The sequence below is a fragment of the Nematolebias whitei genome, chromosome 20, assembly GCF_014905685.2.
Source record: "Nematolebias whitei isolate Nwh7 chromosome 20, NemWhi1, whole genome shotgun sequence".
Lineage (NCBI taxonomy): Eukaryota > Metazoa > Chordata > Actinopteri > Cyprinodontiformes > Rivulidae > Nematolebias > Nematolebias whitei.
In genome coordinates, this window is record NC_056517.1 from 32012027 (window position 1) to 32027251 (window position 15225).

The 15225-nt window shown below is 38.4% G+C and overlaps 1 protein-coding gene across 1 annotated transcript in view; it reads right to left on the bottom strand.

The window, feature by feature from the left end:
- Positions 1-14327, bottom strand: part of rttn (rotatin) — a 48953-nt gene extending 34626 nt beyond the window's left edge. Inside the window, exons 1-20 of the mRNA XM_037694144.1 lie at positions 14297-14327; positions 13849-14036; positions 11801-11990; positions 11605-11703; positions 11418-11508; positions 11059-11173; positions 8289-8439; positions 7231-7399; positions 5252-5442; positions 4942-5057; positions 3903-4070; positions 3606-3818; positions 3216-3328; positions 3002-3128; positions 2571-2696; positions 2351-2467; positions 1748-1884; positions 705-876; positions 525-624; positions 214-299 (exon numbers count right to left, since the gene is read on the bottom strand). Of these exons, the coding sequence (XP_037550072.1) occupies positions 214-299; positions 525-624; positions 705-876; positions 1748-1884; positions 2351-2467; positions 2571-2696; positions 3002-3128; positions 3216-3328; positions 3606-3818; positions 3903-4070; positions 4942-5057; positions 5252-5442; positions 7231-7399; positions 8289-8439; positions 11059-11173; positions 11418-11508; positions 11605-11703; positions 11801-11990; positions 13849-14036; positions 14297-14327 (2700 nt within the window). The remainder of the gene's footprint in view (positions 1-213; positions 300-524; positions 625-704; positions 877-1747; positions 1885-2350; positions 2468-2570; positions 2697-3001; positions 3129-3215; positions 3329-3605; positions 3819-3902; positions 4071-4941; positions 5058-5251; positions 5443-7230; positions 7400-8288; positions 8440-11058; positions 11174-11417; positions 11509-11604; positions 11704-11800; positions 11991-13848; positions 14037-14296) is intronic.
- Positions 14328-15225: the final 898 nt, after the last annotated feature.

Here is a 15225-nt window from a genome sequence, read left to right on the forward strand (position 1 = left end):
TGTCTTGACACTATTAACACAGGCCATTTCATCCTTCTGTCATCCAGGCCTCGATGGCTTTGCTCTACGCTCTCACGAGCGTGCAGTTAAACACATGTACACAAGCAGAAACACATCTAACCCAATTTAGGAATTCAGATTTAGTTTATTTGCCTGCAATTCGTTCATTAAGGTTAATTTGTCTCTTTTGCTGATGCTGTCTTTTTGGTTTACCTTGTTGCCATTTACACAGTCCGTGATTAAAGAAATCACTTCCTCTGTTAAGCCCAGATTCTTCAGCGCTGGGTGCATTGTTGTGTCTGTGGGAAAGAGAAGAATTTAATACATGGCAATAAACATTTGGCTAATTGTTGACTTTTTCTTCCTGATTGTCTAAAACATATGGCAGTGGGAGGAAACAAGCACAGCTGCAATACCTGCAAACTGTAGTTTTCACAAGGGTAAAAGAATAAATCAATGATAACTGATTTCTGCCTGAACATTTTCTATTTTATTAACATCGCTTTGCTTTAAGGACACCTCACCTTGCAGCACGACAGACAGCTGTTCTGCTGATGATCTTCTGAGGGGAATGTCGACAGTGTCTGAATGAAGAATACCAAACAGCTTCTTCACTGACTCCACCTAAACATTAAGTACGTACAGAAAATTAAGCTGTTTATTTCACTGCAAATCCCCCTTTCTGTACATTTTAAAGTGTCTACCTTTAGAACGGACTTGTTGCTGGTGTCGAGTGTGACGTCCACAGGGTTTTTGAGGCAGTAGAGGTTGGGGAGGGATGCGATCGCTAATTGATCCACCACAGGTCTGGTGACGTTTGGGTCATCGCTGCTGGTTAGGTGGGGCAGAATTTGTTGCACCGCTGCTAGTCTTACACTGTTAATTAAAAGTAACACCAGAATTTAAACAAACCAACTACCGTAATTTCCAGACTATAAGCCACTACTTTTTTTCACACACGTTGAACACAATGCCACGGCTAATTTATGGACTTTTACGAGCTAACGAGCTGCCTATAAATCGCAGGGTATGTAAATTATGCACAAAACTGTGACTTACAGGCTGGAAAATACGATAAATATCTCATGCTACAACGTAGACACATGCAGCTTACAGACAAGTGTGGTCTATACTGTATATGTACAAAGTTACTTTTCTTTAAAAAGTTAGTGGGCGTGGCTTATATTCATGTGCGCTCAATAGTCCAGAAATTACGGTATTTTGAAATTACTCAGAACCCTGCTGTGATTTTGTTCCACCGTAAAGCAACTTTAACTGTGTGATGAAGCAAAAAGTTTGATCTGCATCACTGCACTGACTAATGATTAAAAGTGTCAACAGAATTAAATATAATCCACTTTAAAAAAAAACATGTCTGGCAGGATAGACAAATCTATTAACCGCTACTAAAATTTACCAAGGCTTCAGTGGTGTTAATTTCCATCTCTATCAATATTCATAGTCTGGGACTTGATGGGAGGCAAGTTTACACAGGTCTCAAGGAGCATTAAGAGGAACTGATGAGCACACAGTGTGACAACGATACACCACTTAAAATAAATCCACTAAATATGTCAAAAAGCAAAACATTCAAGCTTCATTTCGTTTTATTTTACACAAACCCAGAGACACACAAAAAAAACCTCTGAAAAACGAAATTGAACAAAGAAGACGCAGTAGAAACATATCAAACACACATCTAAGCACTTTACAATCAAACAAAGCAGAGACAATAGCTCAAACTCACGTGGGCTGCTTGGTAAAAAGGAGTCGGAGTGCAGCCTTAAGCTGGGCTGCCTTGGGGAAAACATCGTCTCCCGCCACATCTATGTCGCTAACCAGCAGGACGCACTTTCCAAGTGACTCTTCAGTGCTGGCATAGCCCTGTCGCACACACATGTAAAACTGTCAGACTTGGAAGACAAAGCAGCGAGCAGCAGGGAATTCCAGCTACGCAGTGCAACAGTAAATAAAATCTGCACCGCTTTGATTAGGGGTGGTTTCATTTTGTCTTGCTGAAATGATGGGCCATCTCATGGCCTCCTTGAATTAAATCACACTTGACAGCCTTGTCAGAATCTCGTGCATATTCACAAAGACTTTCTTGGCTTCCCGTTGCTTCGAACTGAACAATTAAAAGAAGTTGGTTGGAAGATTGCTTTTTCTTTTGTTCCCGCCCAAACAGGAAACAATAAAACACAAAATATGCAAACAAGTGAAATTTGTTCCCGCTGGCAGCGCAATGTTCAGTCTTTGTGATCCAAGGTGAATATTACACATTTGACAATTCAGAGACATAATGAAATGTTCCAAACATGACGCAGCCGTAAAACTACCATGAAGAGACCACCTGTAAAATGGGTATGACCGGGTAAAGCGCCTCATTGAATCTGTCCCAGGTTGACGGTGTCATTATCAATCGTCCCTTGAGCAGGAACAGCAGAACGTCCTTGGCAGCTGTGTTCACCTATAGATCACATGTGTGCTTGTATTTTTAACAGTATACACAAAGAACAGCTTAACTTGGTTAAACATCAAATATCATAAGGAAAAAAGCTGCATGGAGGTACCTTTTCTGCAGAGTCCTGGAGTCCAAACGTGCTAATTTCATAAAGCACTCTGTGGTGGAGAAGGAAGTTAACGCCAGTGCACGCTGCCGATTTCTGCCCTGAAAGATTCTGGATGCCAAGGCAGTCCTACGGGTGTGTGCAATCACACCAGAGCACATAATAAATTATCACTATTCCCTCACTCGCGCTTGCATTCATAAGTTTCAGTTCTCGCTCGGTTCTACACAGCTATCAGCTAAAGACAGATTCAAAATGTCAAGTGGGTTTTTTTTATAGCATGCAGCCAAAGAGCAGTGGGTCATCCATTGTCATTTTATTTATTTACATATGGATGCCCCACAAGGCAGACACGCATTTAGGGAACATCAGGCCAATATGTTTAAACCATGAACCTTAAACAATGGCTATAAAAGAAAACATCTTGCCCTGACCTTGACCAGGTTTAACGTGCATTCATACGTTTCCGTTCTGACAGGCAGTGAAGGATAGGACAGCAGCTTGAGGAAGAGTTTCTGGCTTTCACACTGAAGGAGAGGACTGGGCTGATCAAACTTCCACCTAATGAAAAACAGTTAATTGTACTTAAGCTATGAAATATCGTGTGAAAAAAATAAATTGCGCTGTAAAGAGCGTATTTTCTCTTACAGGTAGGAGCACATGTGAACACATTCTTTGATGATGCGCAAGTGCTGATGAAACGGAAGACCGTTTATAGCTTGACCTGCAAGTTCCAGCAACTCCAACCAGTTCTTTTCCCCCTTTAGGAAAAAGGAAATTAATCACTGGATCCTGTCTTAAAGCTGTCCAAATACCGTATTTTTTGGATTATAAGGCGCATTAAGCAAAACTAAAACATTCTGACAGATTTTTGAGCGCTGTGTACCACATAAAATTCAAGGTCAGCAAGCACAACCAGAATTAATACATAAGGCGCACTGGATTATAAGGCTCACTGTTGATTTTTGCGAAAATTAAAGGATTTTAAGTGCACCTTATAGTCCGAAAAATACGGTAACCATTTGCTACAGATCGTACCTCAGCTTGCAGCTCCTTCAGGAAGTTGCAGGTTGATTCCATCCACAAAGCAGCTCTGGTTGCCCTCCTGTACAGATCATGGTTGTCGGAGTTCACTTGCTCCAAGTAGGCCACTGCTGCCTCTTGCATGCTGGGTAATAAACTTCCCAATGACGCATCCAAACATAAGTGAAACAGAGCTGTTGCTGTGTTGTCTGGGAGAATATCGCTAGCCTGTGTGAGATTCACAGAAACAATAACTTATAAATGTAAATCACAATGCAGTGATGTGATTCGACTGCACAAACATGAGCACACCTTCTCAGGAGGGAGGATGGTCTGTAGGAGTTTAATGGTAAATATGGCAGTGCCTGCGTAAGCTATTCTGTGATGAACCTGGGAACGATGACGAACATCTGCTGGATAGTTCTGATGATAGCTGAGAATATCCCCCAGTAGCTCCATGCAGGCTTGCAGCTTCTCCTTCTAAAACACACAAATACAGAAATAAAAACAGAGGGGAGGAAAAAAAACACATACGCCACACAAACACGAGCGTGCTCACGCTGCGTGCGTTTCCATACATCCAAACACAGCTTGGCTGGGAGCCAAGAGGAAAATTGTTCATTCCGAGGGTTGTGGAATTGAATGTAATCAGATTTCAGGGTTATTTTAGGATGAGATACAGATCCATCCCATCTCAGAATGAATAAATTGGAACAATCTATTCTCAGCTACTTTTTCTGAATGTAGAAATTAAACGGGAGAACATCATGACCAGCAGGGGGCAGTACATACCCTGTACATTACACAGTTCAGCTCATTCCCAAAGGAAAAACTGAGAGGTCTGGCAAACAAAAGCTGCTCTCCACATAAAGATAACAAAATAGTTCTTAGGCTGCATGACTCTGGGCATGTATTAAACAGCAGAGGGCCACAAGGGCCTGGACTTGACAAGCGTTTAAATCCCACTGCTGAGAACATACTTGTTTAAACTGCCAGGGAATATAATAAATGATTCTGCGTAGTTAATATTCACAAACCTGTGTAACACTACTGTTTGGACTTTCAACACATAATAGATGAAGACATTTAATAACCCAGACATTCTGATCTTGGATGAACCCAGGGGAGCAGACAAGGAGTTTGCATGTACATGTGTGAGCCTCTTTGTAAGGCTTTGTAACCTAATATAATTAATTCAACTCTAACACATGCCCACAGTTCTCCTTGACAGTTGAGTACCGTATGCTTGTGTGTCTGTGACAAACTGTCTGGTGGCCAAGCCAGCTCCTTGTTTCAGTGAAGTGTATCCATTCATCTACATAAGAGGCTGTCGTGAGTTGTGTTGACTTGCCAGCTCCATCCCCACCAGGCTGCGATCGTCCCAGACCAGCTCGCAAACGCTGTCCCCGAGCAGGAGGACGGCATCACACAGCAGCTCCAGAACACGGTGGAACACATGCAAACCTTCTGAGGAAACAGAACAAAAGCAAAACAAACAAAAAAAAAAGATTTTCCTGACAAGATCAAATGAAGCTGGATAGAAGCTAGTCATTGTAGAGGGAAGCAGGAGTGGGGATATTTACAAGACCTAAAGTTTATTCAAGCAGAGACGAAAGAGAAACTGAAAGACGTGGAGAAAAAACAACAATCCTGATTCCCACCCGTCTTCAGCAGAGGTATGGCGTGCTGCATGGTAGCAACAGTGAACTGGGCCACGGTGAGCTGCTGAAGCTGCAGCTCCAAGACATTTTCTACACCCAGATCAGGAAGCTCCAACTGGGCCACATCGGCAGGTGAAGGTGGCATCTGTGCAGGGGCCTGAACTGCTGCCCCACCCCTGTGTGAGCTGCCACTGGATGAATCAAAAACAAGCATGATAACATTTTTTTTAAGAAACAGATCTTGGACCATTCAAATACAGGAGGAAAAAAAAAAAGGATGACAAGATGGATTCGTATTTAAACAATACAGAAAGACTGCTAGACAACTCCTTGTGCTGTTTATGTCTAAGAAGCAAGAAATCCCTTTTTTAATCTTCACACTGCTTTATCTTCTCGTGTGGGCTGCTTGGGTCACAAGCTATTTTAACACTAGAAAAGCCACAGAAAACACAACTGTGCACAAATTCCACAAAGCATAAAACAGTACGAAAACAACGACTAACACCGTATTAGCTTTAAAACATGAGCCAAGAACATTCACAGAAACAATACCTAAGACAAAAGAGCAAATTAGCAAAAATGGCTCCCTCCTTTGTTACAATATTTGTTATTTATTTAAAATGTAAACCTTAAACCAGGAGTGTCCAAACATTTTCCTAGCTGGGTCAGAACTGTCTACATGAAAACACTCAAGGGCAAGAAAAATCTGAATATAAGAAAAAAAAAAAAAAAAAAAATTTAAGTGTGATTTTTTTTCTCCTCGTTTTTAACAACTTGAATATTTTGGAGACAAATTACCGTATTTTTCTGATTATAAAGCGCACCGGATTATAAATTGCATTAAGCAAAACAAGTCAGATAAGTCAAACTTTAATCAACTCGTTCACAATAACCACATAAAATCAGTTCGAGGTCAGTAAGCACAGAATTAATACCTAAGGCGCACCTGATTATAAGGCTCACTGTCGATTTTTGAGAAAATTAAAGGATGCGCCTTATAGTCCGACAAATACGGTAAAAGTTTAGTTTGAATTCTTGTAGATCCAGAACATTAGGAGTCTCATAAACATTAACTGTTCTTTTATTTTAAGAATTTAATTTATTAGATTTTTTGGGGACCATTATTTGTTTTCTTATGCTTTGAGAGTTCTTTTTTTTTTTTTTTTCATAGACAAAAGCCTAAAATTAGTTCTTTTAAAAAAGAGGGTGGAATTCAAAACACCCATTTGGACAATGGACGGCCCAAATGGGTCATCGAAGTTCTGAATAACAGCTGGTGGTCGCTAAAACAGATTCATAGAAGGTTTGAAGGGGCACTGATAAAGCTGGTCAACTTGTATGTCGATGATACTTTATATTCTTTTTAAAATGTCAAATTTCTCCCCATCGATTATTAACTCAACTGAAATTCTTTTCTTGGAAAACACTTGTTATATTTAGCCAAGTTTTATGAATTACTATGCAAATTCTACTTTTTGATAGATCGGTGACGGTTTGTTGTAGGATAAAAAAAATTATACAGCTAAATTTTTGTTTTGTACTTAATTTCACTCATTTTGAGAAGATTTTTTGCTGTTAAATTTAAACTTTTAAAAGTATCAGCATTAAATTAAAAGAAGGTCTATTTTTTTGTTACTTTTCCTTTTAATTGCCATTTTATTTTCGCTTGTTAAAAAAAAAACTAAATTTGTACGCATTCAATATGATTGTCTATTATTGTCTTTGTTGTCACTGTTGTCATCATTCTTTGTTCAAATCAGGTCTCTCTTGTAAATGAGTCCCTGAGGCTCAATGGGATTAACCTGTATAAATAAAGGTTGAATGAATGAATGAAAAATCTGCATCAACCTTTAAGCCTGTGGGTCAAAATTATGCCATTCTTTAATTGCAGTCGAGGGCCACACAAAATCACACCATGGGCCGCAAATGGCCCTCGGGCCAAACTTTGGATGCCCTGCCTTAAACCTTCAACCACATACCTGCCAGAGGCAACGTCTTCATCTTGGCCGTCACCCATGGCTCTCTGTCCTGCGCGCCCCACCACAGAAGGCCGTGGAGAGCACTCCGCTGCAGGAGAGGACGCCTGAGAACACTGGTTCCCCAAAACCTCGTGGGTGTAAGAGAAGGACGAGTTCTGCGACGTTAGATCTACAGAAGCACAAGAAAAGTCACACCTGCATTCTTACTGAACAGTAAGTCTTTATGAAAAAGCATACAGAACGAGAAAAATTGGATTTTCTGTGAAAACAGAGTGAATGCTGACAGCTGAAACTTGCTTAAGAAGCTGAAACTGAATTGATGAAACTCAAAGGAGGAAAACACTAGCTAAAATAGCAACACGGTAAAAGTAAATAAAAACAAGAGGTTATCTAAAAAGGTAAAATTACCTAACCACAAACTAAAATCAGCAAAAGCTTAGCTAAAAGGTAAAAGTAGCAAAGGGCCTGCTAAAAGGAGTAAAACGCTAGCTAAAAAAAAGCTCAAGGTTAGATAAAAGCAACAAAAGGCTAGCTAAAAGCTAAAATTAGCACAAGTTAGCGAAAAGCGGCATAAATAAACTAAAATGGAGCAATTTTGCTGAAGCAGGTTTCAAAGAGCACAATGGTTTTAAGGAATTGAAGAGATTTCAATTAATTTTATGGGGATAAGTGAAATATGAAATGTATGAAATATGAAAAGGATGTTAAAAAAAAAAAAGTACCATCTCCTGAATTAGCTGAGCATTTAGATATATGAATGGCTTGCAAAAAATAGAAACAGAAAAATCAGAAACAAAGCGAGTAAATGCTGAAAGTAGCAGTGCAACAAAGTGTTCTGTTAGAGAGCACAGTGTTCATTTATAGAAACGATATCCATAAACTTTTGGGAACGATCACGCTCGGAGTAAATGCGGCATGCTGGTATAAAACTGTTGTACAATAAATACAAGCACAGTAAAACGGTTTACAGACACCACTTGGTTTCTACATGACTGAAATTACCTAAAGGTCTGCATGAGCTTAATAAGCATACATGAAATTAATAAGACAGCAAGCACCTTGCTTTGCAGAGTAGAAGCTTGGATCTTCATGAAAGCGCATCCTCCTCTTGAGTCCCACACAAAGCTGCCGCAGGCAGGAGAGAGCAGGAGAATGGAGGTAGATCCCCTCATCTTTCCCCAAAGCCAATTTCAGCAGAGATAGAAGGTTCTGAAAACAAAACACATCATTTGTGTTCACCTTCAAACTGTCTTAAAATAAACTAGAGAATTTTAATTTCCTGTGAAAATGCAATGTGAATGCTTATTGCTGAAAAACAGCTGAAATTAGCAAAAAAAACAAGCTGAATAGTGGGTAGCTAAAATATAGAAAGAAGCTTAAATTACCAGAAGGAAGTGAAGAGAGAACAATTGTGCTCAATTTGGCTTAAAGAAGCAGAAATGATCACAAAACATGGAAATTATCTGAAAAAAGCAGAATCTAGCAAAAAAAAAAAAAAAAAAAAAAAAAGCAGAATAGTAGCTAAAAAAAGAAAGCAGCTTAAATTATCAAGTGGAGAAAACACATTTTTGTTGAATTAGGCTGGAAAAATTTTTAAATTAGTGCAAAAAATGTGAAATTAGCTAAAAATGAAAATTGCACAAAACAGCTAAATTCTAGCAGAAATGGCTGAAACTTGCAGAAATAAGCTGAAAGGGGCTGAACAAGCTGAAATTAGCAGAAATAAGTTAGAAGAAGCATAAAAATCTTGTAGTTGGAGAATAAGTCTGAAAGGAGCACAAAGCAGCAGAAAAAACAGCTGAAATTAGCTGAAAGTAGCTGATTTTTTTAATTGTTATTAACGCTGAATCAGAAGAAAATGTGAAAGGAGCAGTAAAAGGTTGTAAATAGATCTAAAGATTTAAAGGATGTAAAAAGAGCTCAGTTCATTTTCTATGGGGGAGAAAAAAAAAACAGAAAAGGCTAAATATTTCAAAAAGCTAAAGTTGCACCAATACTAAAAGTAAGCACCCCTCTTCTGAAAGAGCTGAACGTTTTGATATACGAATTATTGAAATTGCACAAAAATTGCGCAACGAGAAAGATGCTGAAAAACATACGGAATAGATAAAAGTACCGGTAGTCGGAATAATATAAACAGGATCACAATAGTGTGAATGTTTAATAAGTGTTCACACAATAAAATATAATCGTTTGTTTTTATTATTGATCAGTGTGCAACTGAAAAGTGGTAGCAACATTTATTGTGTCAAAAGGGACACTGGGACTGAATCAGTTAAGCAACAGTTTGTTCACAGTTCTAATTTCCTGCCTTTGTTTAATGTGCATTTTCAGTGTCATATAAATGTAAGTCATTTTTACCATTGCTTAACATTAACAGTAATTCAACAAGAGGGGAAGTAAGGCCACACAATGGGAAAAGCTATGATTTAATTTAAATATTAGACAGCAGAGTGACAGTAGGTTAATACTACCCTGAGACAAATCTAATTTAATCTACTACTTTATTAACAAATAGCGTTGCTCACTGTGGCTCATTTGGGACACGTCTCCTCAAACGCTGTGTTTGTACGTCAGAATGAAAGGCTCAGACAACAAATTCACTCTGACGCTGCAAAGCTGGATTCTAAAACTTATTTTTATGTTTAAAACTCCTGTAAGAAAAACAGCCTTATCCGGTGAAGATGAAAATTGTAAACCTGGTAAGCAGACACCTGCTGATGATACGCTTCAAAACAAAGCAAGCGTAATGAATTAGCAAAACCTGTGGTCGAGCATGTCCCATTGCAACGTTTAAAAATAACCAAAAGCGAAACGTTGCACCAAGCTGTAATCAAACCTAAGAGCGATGCTGCACCTATTCAAGCAAAGCAAACAGCCAGAAAAGTCCACAAGCTTCAGTAAGATCCCAGATACAGATTTATAAATAGTTTGACAAGTTTTTGGTTGTTTCATTGTTTTGTTTTGACATTGGAGACCAGAATAAAGCAGAGGAAAACATGGACAGACAGAAAACTATCCCAGAGGGTTTAGATAAAGACAATTCCATTTTTGTGGATGGACCAGTATAAAAACTGCATACGGTCGTCCCTCGTTTATCACGGGGTTTCGGGGACCACGCTCCCCGCGATAACTGAAAAACTGTGAAGTAGGGATCAGTAGTCCAAGTTCAAGTTTCACTCCCAATTTCCCTCCTTCTGTGTAGATAAACAACTTAAACGTAAATATTGTTGTAACATTTTAATTGTTTATTTAAAATATTGCAGTATTGAAATTTAAATTGTAGAGAAGCGCACGCAGCACGGAGCGGAAACGTACTTCTTGATCGATTACACTGTAACAACTGAACATAGAAGTTCTAAAATAATTAAAAATAACTTTTATATTTTGTGATTATGACGATTTTACAATGTGACATACTTTGAATTTTAAGTTCGAAGACAAAAGTCGATCGGAGCACCAAAGGGTTAACCCTTCGCAAGCTGCTTCAGCACGGAGCAGAAATATGTGGGTGGCAGAGAGCAGAGATCATGACAGGCTGCAGAGGAAGCTTCTCCTGCACCTGTGGGCTGCACAAATATGCAGCAGGTGCTAAATAATTAAAAAAAAAAATAAATAAATAAATAAATAAACAATCCATGCCGCTCGTGCGGCTCATGCATCAATCGTGTGTCATGTCCTCTTACTTTGAAAAACCGCGAAAAAGCGAGTTTGCGAAAGTCGAACCGTGAAGTAGTGAGGGACTACTGTACATGTTTTGTGAGGAAAAAAGCAGAAAGAGACATTCACACTATTGCCAGTCCCATGAACATTGTGATGCAATAATACCTTTACAATTCCAGGTCTCTGCAGGAAGATTTCTGCAGGAAAGTCCTGCATGATGACATCACACAGAAGCTCACAGGTCGTTCTCACCAAGTTGGGATTGCTACTCCTCAGAGAGCTGCATGAAATGAATTACAGCACAAATACTTAATATACAGCCACCGGATATTAAATGTTAATGTGGAATTCACATTACCCACAAAAAGGTTTCTTGAAGAAAATAAATAAATATTTTCTACCCTGTTGATAATGCTGGGCATAAATCCAACACTGTTTATGGCACACAGAATGTAGTGTGCAGAAGTTAATACGAACACAGAAAAAAAAAAACATTAAAGTAAATTGTGGCATTCTGTTTTTACCTCTCGTTGGAAGAAAGTATGTGCCTGTCTGTGTTTGTCAAAGTCAACCACGAAAACACAGAAAACTTCAGACATCGCACAGATTCATGCACTGCACAAAAAGAAGAAGAAAACTCAGAAAAGAGGAGTCGTATATAGAAAAGCATAACTTTCAGAGAAGAATGAAGGAACATTCCCATCAAGTTACCTGCTATCTTCTGAGGTGATACGTCTGTGTTGTGGTGCATGCTCTTGTGGAAATAACCTGTTTTAGGCAACTTATCTTCAGGAGTAACAAAAGCTGGAGCTGCAGAAAAAATGAAATAATTTGAAAATCTGCAGCACGAGATTGTAAAATGACTGTGACTCCTAACTCAGACAAGGTCTGGTTTAACTTTAGGCACCTGTTGTAGTTGTGCTGCGTGGTCCATGTGAGTAGACAGCTGACTGACTGGGGAGAAGCTCTGGAAGCTGGAACAGCTGGTCCAAGGTTCCATCGATGACAGCTCGCAGTCTGGGCTCCATCGTAGGAGCTAGCTGAGTGAGGAAGTCCACCGCCCCAACATCTCTCAGCATCTGGGCTGCACTGGGATGCTTTGAAAACAAAATAAATACAAAATGACAATATGAGGTGTAAACATAGACATGTTGCTTGACTGTTGCTTTAAATCTATATAACTTCATAAGTTTGTGTACAAGAAAACTATTTTAAACTACCCCTTATTTATTTAGAACTATGAATGAGCCATTCATTTATGTAATCTTTTAAAGAGGTCTCGATCAGTAGTTATCCAGACTTTTTATTCTTTGTTTTTTGGCAGTTTTTTCTAGTCATTTTTCTGTCCAGTCCTTGTACTTGACAATGACAGGAAACTGTGCAATTTGTGCTTTAAAAGTGAGAAGACTAGAAAAGCGGAGGACAAAAGAAGATGTGTCAGAAGTTTAAAAAAAACAACTACTGACAGCAAATGAACAGCATCTAAAAGTCCCATCTTTAAGAAATAGTGGAAATTAATCCATCAAATTACTGTCACAGACCATCTTTCAATTAATCCTTTACTGCGTGCCAAGTTTTCAGCTAATAACTCTTGGAAGTCAACTTGTTGGTGTTAAAACACTCATTATGTGTCCAAATTGTTATCACTAATATTTTATATATATTTAACTAAATAGAGTAAAATAAATTGTGCCTTTGTAACATTTTCCTGGTAAATGTCTAAAGAAATATTGATCTCTTGATTAAAAGATTATAAGTGCCTGGAAATCTTATGCAAAATTAAATATTTGATACATTTTCAAGTACATGTATGTGTCGACACAACACAAGCCTTTTTGGGCCTCAATGTGTTGATTTTAGAGACTTGTGCCATACCATACCACTTTATTTATCAAGATCTTAAAACAGCAACAAGGCCAACCAAAGTGCTGTACAACAAAACAAACAAGCAAAGGACATGGCAAAAAATACAGATTTGAATGAAAAAAGATAACTAAATGGCTAATGCTGTAGAATACAAACAGGTTAAAAACAAATCACACAGGGTCAAAAGCCAGGGAATAATAGTGGGTTTTTAAGCGAGACTTTAAAAACGGTGATGTAGTGTAAGTCATTCCAGTCTTGGACCTACATCAGAGAAGGCCCCGTCACCTCTGAGCTTAAGACGTGTTCCTGGAACCAACAGAAGCATCTGATCTGCTGACTTCAGGAAGCGCTGTGGGACATATGGCTGTAACAGATCAGCGAGATAAGCTACAGAAGGATTTTGAACTGGATTTGAAAATGCACCGGAAGCTAGTGCAGGGAGGCCAAAACGGTGGATCCAAAACTTATCCAAAATACTTCTTTAAAAGTAGTCTGATACTGGATTGAAGATGAATCAGCCTCCCCACCATCGCAGACATTTACACCTCTAGAAGCAGGAAGAGGACCACCTGCATCATGAAGGACCCCACTCACCCAGCACACACTTTTTTGCCCCACTCCCCTCAGGAAGGAAATTAAGGAGCATTAAGTGTAGAACCACTAGATTGAGGAGCAGCTTCTACCCTGAGGCTGTTAGACTCATGAATCTCTAACCAGAATAATCACTGTGAAGAATCACATCTTGTTCCTGCTGATGTTTCATGTTGCTGTGTTCATTTGTGCTCATCTGCTCACACAGACTCATGTTCGTGCTGCTGTTCGGTGTATTTAGTCTAACGTTTTTCTTAGTTCGTATCTCGGATATTATTATTGTTTTTCTTTTAAATTTTATACTTTTCTTGGATGTAACTGGGACCCTGTGTACACAGTTTTGTTCCACCACATGTGCATGTGGCGCGAATGACAATAAAGAAACTTTGACTTTGTATTCCAGTTACGTTTTTGTTAAAGCAAAGCAGGCAGAGCCAAAATGATCAGAACAGTGCATTTATTTCCATTCTTCTTTAGTCAAAATCTTGGTTTTCTTACCTTTGACAACGTTAAAAGCAACCCGAGGACTTCCTCCTTCATTGGCACCTCTGGGAAATTAAACCACTCCAGCAGATACACAAACAGCATCTTTTCTTGTACAATGTCAGCTACAGAAACAAGTGAGTGGTCCAGCTTACATAAGATGCTTTTTAATGCTCGGACTCTTATCTCCACCAGAGAGTGACCTAAAATTTGAAGAAGAAAAAGTTGCTATAAATAAAGTTGACATTTTCAGTAGCTCAAACTTTTAGTTAGTTACGAAAAATTTATTGTTTTTTAATTAAATTAGTAAACTAGTTTATTATAGCAAAACGCAAGCCAAATATAGAAGAAAATGTTATAATTCGCTAAAATATATTAGCTAAATGTACAAGTGAAGGAAAATAGCAAGCTAGCAAGATGGATTATTGAGCATGGACTTTGTTAAGCTAGCGGTTCAGCCTACCTGTTTTCTTGATAAGAGGAGATAACTCCATTGTCGTAATGTTATAACACGTTCTCCTGTTTAAAAAACGACTTATAAAAGCTGCTTTGACACTGCTGTGTCAGGAATGTGTCTGTACGCCGACAGTTTCATGATAACAACGTCTCTACCCGGGTTTGTTTTCAATAACCGCGCCAGCGTCACTGCACTTCCGGTGGAAGTCCGGCTGAGGTGCGTTCAGGAGCACCAACCGTGTAGGAAAACTTCTCTACAACACTTCACAACGACAAAAGTACCTAAGATAAAAAAAAAAAAAAAAATGTTTTCTATTTAAATCACATCGTTCTTTTCACCCACATGAAATTACCTCAAAATAATCTATGATTTTTTTTTAATAGAAAAAACTCGAATGCTTGGTAAATATAGATTTTTTTTTTTTTTTATTATTTTATGAAAAAAGGAGGTTGAAGTTGAAAAGTCCAACCATGGACAAGGACTTGCAAGCTTTGTTTGAAACTGTCAAAAAACTACGGAAGAGGATTAGGGCCATGGTGCAAAAAAAAAAAATGTTTTACTTAATTCTGAGATTTGAGTCAGAATTCTAAGAAAAAAGACAGAATTATGAGATTAAAGTCAGAATTCATCTATCTAAATCTGAGTTTTTCTCAGAATTGGGGGGGGGGGGGGGATTATTGCACCGTGGCCCTAATCCTCTTCCATTTAAAAAAAAAAGAAAAACCACACACAGATAAAATAAAATAAAGTAAAATAAAAACAGAATAAAATTGCAAAATGCAACCCTGGTTAAAACCAGAATGCTGTACAAAATGTATTTTTTTAATGCAATAATGTGCCAATAAAATACAATGAATGTATACTTAAATCCTGGAAAAATAACCAATACACACATTTAAACAAACCAGTTCAATTGCTTATAGTCAGAGCCAGCC